The sequence below is a fragment of the Ambystoma mexicanum genome, chromosome 10 (genome assembly GCF_040938575.1).
Source record: "Ambystoma mexicanum isolate Mex_15411 chromosome 10, UKY_AmexF1_1, whole genome shotgun sequence".
Classification (NCBI taxonomy): domain Eukaryota; kingdom Metazoa; phylum Chordata; class Amphibia; order Caudata; family Ambystomatidae; genus Ambystoma; species Ambystoma mexicanum.
In genome coordinates, this window is record NC_090932.1 from 1231710726 (window position 1) to 1231720173 (window position 9448).

Here is a 9448-nt window from a genome sequence, read left to right on the forward strand (position 1 = left end):
TTTGCAATGCTAGAATATAATTTCTGTGTGTGACTAGAACGTCACTGAAAAATAAATGGACATGCTTAAGGCATAGACAGAGTTTGTTGTTTCCCTGTGGTGTTTGTTCCCCTGTGAGCCCCTATACAGCAGACTAAAGGGTGGGAACAACCTGTGTGGAAGCCAGCTTGGCCAGGGCGCGCCAGTTTTACCCGAAAAGCCAATGAACGGGCTGGCATTCCCTCATCACTGGTTAAAGATAACATTGTAAAACATGAATTGTTGCCCTTTTGTTTGTCGCCGGTGGTCTGGATCTTGTTTGATCGTCTATTTTTGTGTTTCCCCTTCAGGCTGTGACAGATGGAGTACAAGGACAGTGCCTTTCTCACCTGGCTGCCCTCTCTGCTGCCTCCCTCCTTTAACTCTAGAGGCTACAACTGTCTCCACGTGCCGAGGAAGGCCAAAGGCAGAAGCCCAGGGGCACACACCACGGATGAAAATGTGGAACGATAAGGAACATGCGCTGCTTCTCGGTGTGGCTGCCACTATGTCCCTGACCTCATTGCTTTTTGGAATGGAACACTGCGCTCACACTGAGATCGGATCGCATAATTAATATGCACTTGCAGACTGAGTTCAAATGTGTGGTCGGGAGGGTTGTGGTGCACACAAGATTCAGGTTTTGGAGGAAGCGACACAGCTCGCGTAACATGCAAAGCGGCCAGTCGCATGTACCGTGCTGCTTACAGGGCACGGCCTGCGCGCATAGGACCAAGGCCTGTGAGTGAATGGGTAGGTGGGCGGGTTTTCAGAGAACTTGCCATGTGTTTGCGCTGTCTCAGGGATGGCAGTGAGCAGGGTGGATGTGTTTTGCAGTGTTTGTGCATGTGTGTGTGTGTGTTTTCAGCAGGGGGAGATCGGCGTGTTTGTGCCAATCTTACATTCCACGATGCTGACAAGGACACATGTTTGGGCACTTCATCGAGCGAACCCGTGAGTGTGTTGTGTTTACAGGGTGGGCAGGATCTCCGAGGGTTAAGGTGATTTACCAGGGCAGAGAATGCATGCTCTGCATAGAATGTTTCTATGGCTTCTCCTATACGTTTAGCGGCCAGTTTGATTCTCTTCTGGTGTGGTATGAAATGGCATGGCATCTGCTATGTTGCCAGAGTATGCTGTGGAAGTGTGCTAGGGAGCCAGGGCAGCGCTTGCTCACTGCTGTAATTAATGAGAGCTATGTAGGAAGAAGAAAGCAGGGCCTCGAAAACAAACCTTCGCCCACTTCCACCACTTCTTAGTTTCCCCATCCATCAACTTTATTTTTGTTCTGCTTCTTTCTCTTTGTTCTGCTTCTCTCTTTCTCGCCTTGCTGGGTTTCCATTCACCATCTTTCCCTCTCTCACCTTTCATCTCTGGACGTTCCTTTTGGTCATTACTGACCTGCATCATCTTTTCTTCTTCTATGACATCATAGCACCCATTTCTATGTTTGTATTTTATTGTTTAAAGCCTGGACCTAGCTCGAGAGCATGGAGCGCTGTACAGAGTGTGAGTAGCCAGCCAATGGGCTGGCATAATTTAACAGTAGCGCATTGCTGTGAGGTCTGTGTGTGCGTCCATTGGAATCAGTCCTATCTGTTGATCCAGACACTCAGTGTGGGTAACATCTCATTGAATTTGTCTTGCCGCAATTCACATCCCACACCCTCCTTACCAACTACCCTTCCTGAGAAAGAAGAATACTTTAGGGTTACTCTGAAGCGCCTAACGGCAAAGGGACTACCATTCCTGCCAAGCATCTGTCATGCCTTCTCATCCCCTCAATTTGCTCTTGTCTTCTTCATTCTCTCGCGTTTTTCAAATCTCCAGTTTGCTACAGTGCTGAGGTCCAATTTCACTTCTCTTCTTGGCACTCGCCGCATATCTAGAGAATTTTATTATGGTATGGCTCTGAATTTCAAAAAATGTTCTTAGTGGGATTGACTCCAAGCAGAAAAAAAAGTTATGGTTTCGTAACCAACACATGTGAGCAACTATCTCATTCAGGCCCGATAAGCTTCTATTTTGCTCCCCTACCCGTGTCCATGCCTGCCATTCAGAGCTGATAATTGTTGTGTCTTCCCTGCCTTTTCCATTCATCGCTTGTCACTGGCAAACAGAACCTTACTCTAGTGCATGCCACTTGAAGACATACATGTGCCTTTTACCCACCTCTTCCATCACTTAATTTTTCTCACAGCTTACTTAAGCAGCGAAGTTGGGTCAAGGAATTCCTAAAATTATTGTATCAGTTCCCATGCACTGATATAGAGACTTCAATTTCTAGAAGCAGGGTATTCTGGTGTCCCTATACATGGGCAACTGATACATTGAAATAAGAGCAGATCAAAACAGCCACGAGGGAGATAGTCATTGAAAAGTGGAACCATTCATCCTTTGTTTTTCTCATTTTGCTTATAGTGATTTTAAAATGTGCCTTCAGTAAGTGAAAATATAATAGCTCTGGGGCAATTTTTCCACGTTTCATTCATCATAATTATACCTTGGTAGATATTTGGCATACAGCATAATATCACATTCATATGTTTCAGCAGAATGAGCATATACCTTCACACCGGGGTATTCATAACAAGTTGACCTGCCCCTTTTGGAGGAGTAGCTGCAGACAAACATATTCAGGTGGGGTCTGCGCAGGCTGGTTTCCCTTAGGTGTCATTAAAATGCTATTAGCAAAGGGTAGGAATACAATACATAGGGAAGTGCTCCTGGGTTCCTGGAGCACTAGGGAGGGTTGTCCTGAAACTGTAGGGAAGAAACAGAGGCAGGGAACCAGCTATGTTTTGAGGTATGTACAGCGGGTTTAGGCTTGAAGGAGATAAAACAGAGGTTTTAATTATCGGCCCGCCAATGGTCGTCTCCCTCTGGACATCTGATTTGCTGACCCCCGTCCCTAGGCCCTATTCCAAAGCCTATGTCAGTTGTAAAGAATTTTGGTGTAAAGATATTGGGCCTCATTCCGAGTTTTGCTATTTGCGCCATGGCTGCCTCCAAACCCGGGTCCGTGTCTGGTCTGGGTGAATGGGGATTTACCGGAACATTCCGACCTGTGCGGACCCGGTAAATCTCCATTCACCCAACCATTCCCCATTCCCATTTGAGCCACCATCGGGCTCAATGGGACAATGGGAATGGGGAAGGCGCTAATTACAGGCACGTAAATTACAGGCGCGTTATTAGCGCCCTGGTCCCTTAGTGGGACCCGCAAAGGACGTGTGGTGAGACCACACGGCCTTTGCGTGTCCCGCTAAGGGATCTCGGAATTGGGCGGTAAGGGTTTAACGGCACCGGTCTCCTTACCGGTGACTGTTAACCCTTACCGCCCAACTCGGAATGAGGCCCTTGACTTTCCTCTCTATGGAGGAACAGGTTAGTGCAGTCTATCAGCAAGGCCATTTTAAACTCTGAGTCCTGCATAAAGCACTCCTGCTTCTCCCTACTCCACTAGGGACCCCTTTGGTGGCTTCACTGAATTTGAGTGCTTTAGACTACTGCAATGCCCTCTATCTGTCTTAACTTGCGTACCTTTTGAATCGACTACAGGTGCTGCAAAACACTGCAGCACGGGCGGTCCTTGGGCTCTCGTCTCGTGACCACGTCACGCCAGGAGTGCAAAGCCTTCTTTTGGCTTCCGGTGGCTCAGCGAGTCGAGTTCAAGGTGCAGCGTTTAGTCCTATATTATACAAAAAGATGATGTATTAACAGGTGTCTAAACCCCAACACAAGAAAGAAAAAAACAGATGGTATATCTGATACCCACAAATTCATACATGAACCTTAAAACATATTTTTATTAAAGATATAGAAATTAGCACTCATAAAATGATCACATTTACATTTAGTCCATCACTTTCTCAATGGCCATGGTCCTGACTATTTACAGAAAAAAATTCAGTCGCTATGTGCCTGCATGCCCACTCGCTCCTCCTTTGATTTCCATATAGTAGTACCAAGAGTTCGCTGAGCTAGGTTAGGAGGAAGAGCCTTCTCTGTCGAAGCTGCACAAATATGGAATAAGCTTCCTTTGAAACGTGGAAATATCACAGATCACCTGACTTTCTGATGCCATCTTAAAACCGTTTTATTCCAGTAACTGTGAGTATTCTAATTCTTGCCTGTTTCTTACTGGATCTCTATAGCGCCATGATGTCTTTGGGTGCAAGTTGCGCTTTATAAAACTGTCTAACATAACATAACATAACATAACATACATAACATGGAGAGGCAGTATGCATCACTAGGCTCCAATTACATGGACTGGCTAAGCAGGCGTGTCTAGGCAAGCAGAGCAGGATGCAAGTAAGACTGAGATTGAAAAATCCAAGGCAAAGCAAGGGATGATCTCACCAGAGGATAGACAGAGATGATGGCAAGATTAAAGTGGCAGATGCAGGTAGGTTACAGCAACCCCTAGTGCATAAGCAGTTAACAGTAATCGACATCAGCATTCTGACTAGCTGGAGACGCTTAGCAGCAGAACAAAAAGGCAACCTCCCTATCTCTGAATAATGAAAACTTCCCTCAGTCCGATAAGGGTGGGCACAGTTTACATTTTCAATCTCTCTGATGTCAGCAGGTGCAGAAGGAGAGCCACCACGCTGCTACAGGTTTGCATTTTTAGGGTAGAAACAGTACTCCTGCAGTACTGAGCAGTGTTAACGCTTGCACTGAGATTCTGTGAGTGTCAGTGCTGAATGAATTGAACCTGTACAGATTCAGCAAGGAAAGGCCTAACTGATCGAGCACATGAACAGTGTGCACGTAGAGGTAAAACCCGTAGGTAACATTTCTAATGGCTATTATCTCCTTTGCAGATTCCGTATCGTTGAAATGTACAGTGGGCTGGGACCTTGAAATTGTTAAATCAGAATTGCACAGTGCTCGGTGGCAACACCACGTAGCCCTGGTGCTGCAAGGGCACTCATTGCAGCTTCTACCAGAAGTGATTGTGCCAAGGGTATAAGTGATACCACCCGCCCGATCCCTACAGGTTCTTTTCCCATGCCACAGTTACAAGATTTCAGAACTTGTGCCGTCATGCAAGTTCAAATTTCTTTAAAAAAAAAAAAAAAATCTTATTTCAAATGGTATTAATAAATTATTTAATCAAAATAAGCAAATAAACCTTAGGGTGTAAGGCACGCCTCTATTATAGACACCCATAGCTGCTGCATGCGTGTCTGTAATGAAGTGCTGTGGTTCCTGCCACAGCAGCAAGGAGTGTGAGGTGTGCTGGGCATGACATCAAAGGCCAGACAGTCCCCAGAACGTTGTCCAGGACAGGACCATTGATAGGAGATTGCCTGCAGAACACAGCAGGGGTTCCTCAGAACCAGAGCGGGCGCACCGGGCGCACTCGCTGGAGTCCTTCCACAGGTTCCAGAAGGCACAAGAAGCTGTCTCACTCAAGGAGTGTTTCCCATTCCTCGAAACAAAGGCCCTTTGACAAGCCCAAGAAAAAGATGGACTCTTTCAGGAATTCCACCATCAGGTCAGTGGTGATGGCTGTTGCAGATCTGCAGATGACTGTCTCTGTGGCACCATTGGGACTTGGGAGTCCTGCCAGCAGGAGATGTTAGCTGCTGCCGCATTTCAACAAACATGACTGACAAGGCTTACTTCTACTCCTAGCGTAGCTGTTATTCAATGCAAATCTGGTGATATGGCATGGCTATGCCTTAATTGCACTTGGAAAAACTGAAGAATTGTCATCGGACCTATTTGCTGTTATCCACACTGCTAATTGTGTTATATGCACTTACTCTGCCTGTGCAGACTATTATCGTTTCAGAATTTCAAGGGCTCTGAACTACTGTTTTTTCTTCCCTTGTTCCCTCCCTCCTTGAGCGCTTTGAAACACTTGCCTTGTGTATAGGCGCTTTACAAATAAACATTACCATACTATACCATCAGGAAACCCAGAAGGTGTGAAGGAAGTGAGCATCCGAGTTGTAGAGTTGTTCTGCTGACTTAATGGAGACGCGAGTGCAGCCCTTTGAGGTTTATGCAATATGCTTCGATGCCAGTACAGCACTTGCGGCACTGATGCAATACAGGCACCAGCTCCTCTCAGGACACTGGAGGTTAGCTGGAAACCAGAGGGTTTGGAGTGGAGGAGCCAATGTGTGAGGCCTTCAGGAGAGTAGACCCACTCCCTCCTTAATAGAGGAGATTATGATACTGGCAGCTGGAAAGAACGTTACTTCAGAGACAGATGAATCAGGTGAAGTTATGAAAGACCTACAGGATGCCAGTGACTTGGACATGTCACCAGTGGTAGTCCTCAGTGAGAGGGTGCCAGTGCGCCAAAATGCTGAATTTGGGTCAAACATGGCACTTATGGGAAGGTTGGTTAAAGCCTTGTATATCCAGTTCCTGGATACTACAGACCACAAAGAAAAGAACAAACTAACCGATGTGATGAACAAGAACCCAGAGGAGGACCAAACCTTGCTCCATTTTGGTGAATGTTTTAAAACCCCATCATGAACCTCTGGGACTATCCCAGGTCTGTTTTGTGCCTCATCTGGAATGTTTTCAGAAAATGCACGCCTGTTAGAGCAGACCCCTTGTACCTATTTCACCACTCAGGTGCAGACTCTGTGCTGCATGCAACACATTTTATGGTGTGCCATAGCACTTTGCCAAAGTTGCCAACAGACTGGTAGTTCATAAGGATAGATGCCATGCCGAAGAAGGTATTTACATGAGAGGTCATTGGCCCTGCAATCTGTCAATGTAGCTATCACTCTTGGCCCGTACCAACTTGCCCTGTGTAAGGTGGCAGAGAAAGCAACTGACCAGCTGTCAGTGGTGAGAGAAAGGCCATGAGAGGTGGTCACAAATGGCTTCAGGGTCTCCAGACACATTATCCAGGCAGGCTTGGAAACCGTGAATATGGTGGCATGGGGAATGGTGACCACAAGTTTCAGATGCCATGCATGGCTCCTTTTGTTGGACTTTTCACCCAATGTTCAGGCCAAGATTATGGACATGGTATGTGTGGAAACTGTTTGGAGACAAAGTCGGGCATACCTTGCAACGACAAGCTGCCGCTTGCCTGAGCCTGTCTGTCACCCGAAAACCTTCTTTATAGCTCAGTGATACAGATTTCATTTTGTTATTTTATTGTTTAGAGCATGACATTTGCTTGAGAGCAGTGGAGAGCTGTACATAGTAAAGGCAGCAAGCCGGTCTCTCCACAAAAACAACAGTTTGGCAGAGGTACTCAGTAGGAAGGCAGACATCTAGGAGACTGTTTAAGGATGGATACTACTCTGTTTGCATTCTACTGGCTTACAGAAAGTTCCTGCATTTTGTTGTCACAGGTCATCACTGGCAGTTAAGGCTGTTGCTGCTCAGGCCAACAGCCCGAAGAGTCTTAGGCAAAGTAATGGCCGGTCATGGCATCCCACTTGTGGCAGGCAGTTATACTGGTATCCCCACACCTTGACAATTTTCTGGTGAAATTGCCCAGTCAGCAGGGGGTTCTATACTTGCTTCCACAATCCAAGAGACTTCTCAAAGAAAATCAGAGAGAGTGGAACATCAAGATATCAAACCCGATTCCTAACACGCAGCTGAAGTTCATAGGGGCAGGATATTCAAGAAGGTCCTCCCACCATCTAAGAGATGTCAAGCCACCAAATTGGTCCTAGATAACTTCAGATCAAGAGTTATGATCCCTGATCAGATGTTTATGTGACTGCTTGGCATGATATACATATGTATTCCTTTTGTCCCTCAAGTGAAGCTTTACATGAGAAGGCTCCAGTAGGATGTTGGGGTCAGTTGGAACTAGTGAATCAGGTTCTTGAGGTACAGGTTATCAGTAAGTGCCGGCTTGGTGTAGGACGTGATCTGGTGGTACATTGCTGGGGAGGAAGGTGACGGTCCTAACTGACATCACTATCACAATGCATTATGTGAATAAGTGCAGCAGGCTGTACAGAATGTCTCAGGGTCTGCCCAAGCCTTCTATCTGGCTAGGGTGAGCAATAGTGGAGTACACACTCAACAGAAAGCAGTCAGTGTAGCATACTGGGACTCATGACAAGTACGTAGTCAATCACGTATTATAGATATGGGCCATAACGATGGTAGATCTGTGTGCAACACATGCCCATGACAAATGTTGCCTGTTCTGTTCCAATGAAGTACCTGGGGTAGGGCATACCGGGGGATGTAATTGGCCCTATTGGTTCTTTGGAAGATCGCAAGGATGCATGCATTCCTTACAATCCCCCTGTTACACATGGATCTGAGGAGAGTCTGGCAGGACAGGGAAACAGTGATCTTGGTTGTCCTGAGGTGGCAGCACAGAGTCTGTTATGCAAACTTACACAAAATGACCAGTGGAATGTGTTGAAGGATCCTGACTTTCCCATGTCTGCTAACTCAGAGCAATCATCAATTGCACGCCTGGCTCCTGAACACCTGCTGTTTCAGCACCTTGATCTGTCTGAAGAAGTGTTGGACCGCATTGTCAATAGCAAAGCAGGGGTTGTAGGTATCTACCATTTTGGGGTATAATGCTTTGCTCTCCATTTTTATGCAGAAGCGCAAACAGGGTTTATTCTTTGAAAACCCAACTGTCATGGACTTCCTAAACGGCTTGAAGTTTATTATTATCTGCTGGTACCATGCACCTGGGATCAATGGAACATGAACTTGGTTTTAGCGCATCAGATGGCTCCACCTTTTGAGCCTACGCACAGCTGTAACTTCACATTCCTTACCTTAAACACCACCTTTTACAGGGGCATCAAACCTGCCAGGTGTGTAGGTGAGCTTCACATTCTGTCAGCTGACAGGCCTTATATGGTTTTCATAACAGACAAGGGGACACTTCAGGTGAAGCCATCTTTCCTATCCAAAGTCATCAGTGAAATAACACAACATCCACTCCAGACCTCTTCCTGCATTCTTTCCACTACCTCACCCATCCAAGATGGAGGAGAGTTTGCATCGACTCGACCTGAAGAGAGCTTTAGTCACTACCTAACCAGGTCGGTTGAGTACTTCATGGAAAGGCTACTGTAGCCTATGGTCACAGGCCCAGGAAGTGATGGGTGGCTGTGACCAATCAGACCATTTCCAGAAGGAACGCACCACTTATACGCTGGGCACTGTCACTTTTGTTCGACACTGCAAGGTGCTCCCTCTCTACCCTGTGAGTTTGTGTGGTGCCAACTGGTACGGTGCGAGTTTGATTTAAAAATATTCCAAGGTCCCAGCCTGCATGGTGGACAATCCAAAGATAAGGAATCTGCAGAAGAAACATTGTATCCACCGGAACCTATGTCAGCTGTAAATATACGTCCCTTTTTCTTCTCCATCAGTGGTGGCATTCTGACTATAGCCTTTACAATGGGCAGGCCTTTAGACAGAGGCACAACCATCCAAAAGTGTT

The 9448-nt window shown here is 46.4% G+C and overlaps 1 protein-coding gene across 1 annotated transcript in view; it reads left to right on the forward strand.

Annotated features, from left to right (window-relative positions):
- Positions 1-8528, forward strand: part of KSR2 (kinase suppressor of ras 2) — a 2560931-nt gene extending 2552403 nt beyond the window's left edge. The window contains exon 20 of the mRNA XM_069619206.1: positions 330-8528. Coding sequence (XP_069475307.1) covers positions 330-336 — 7 coding nt within the window. The 3' untranslated portion in view covers positions 337-8528. The remainder of the gene's footprint in view (positions 1-329) is intronic.
- The last annotated feature ends 920 nt before the right edge of the window (positions 8529-9448 follow it).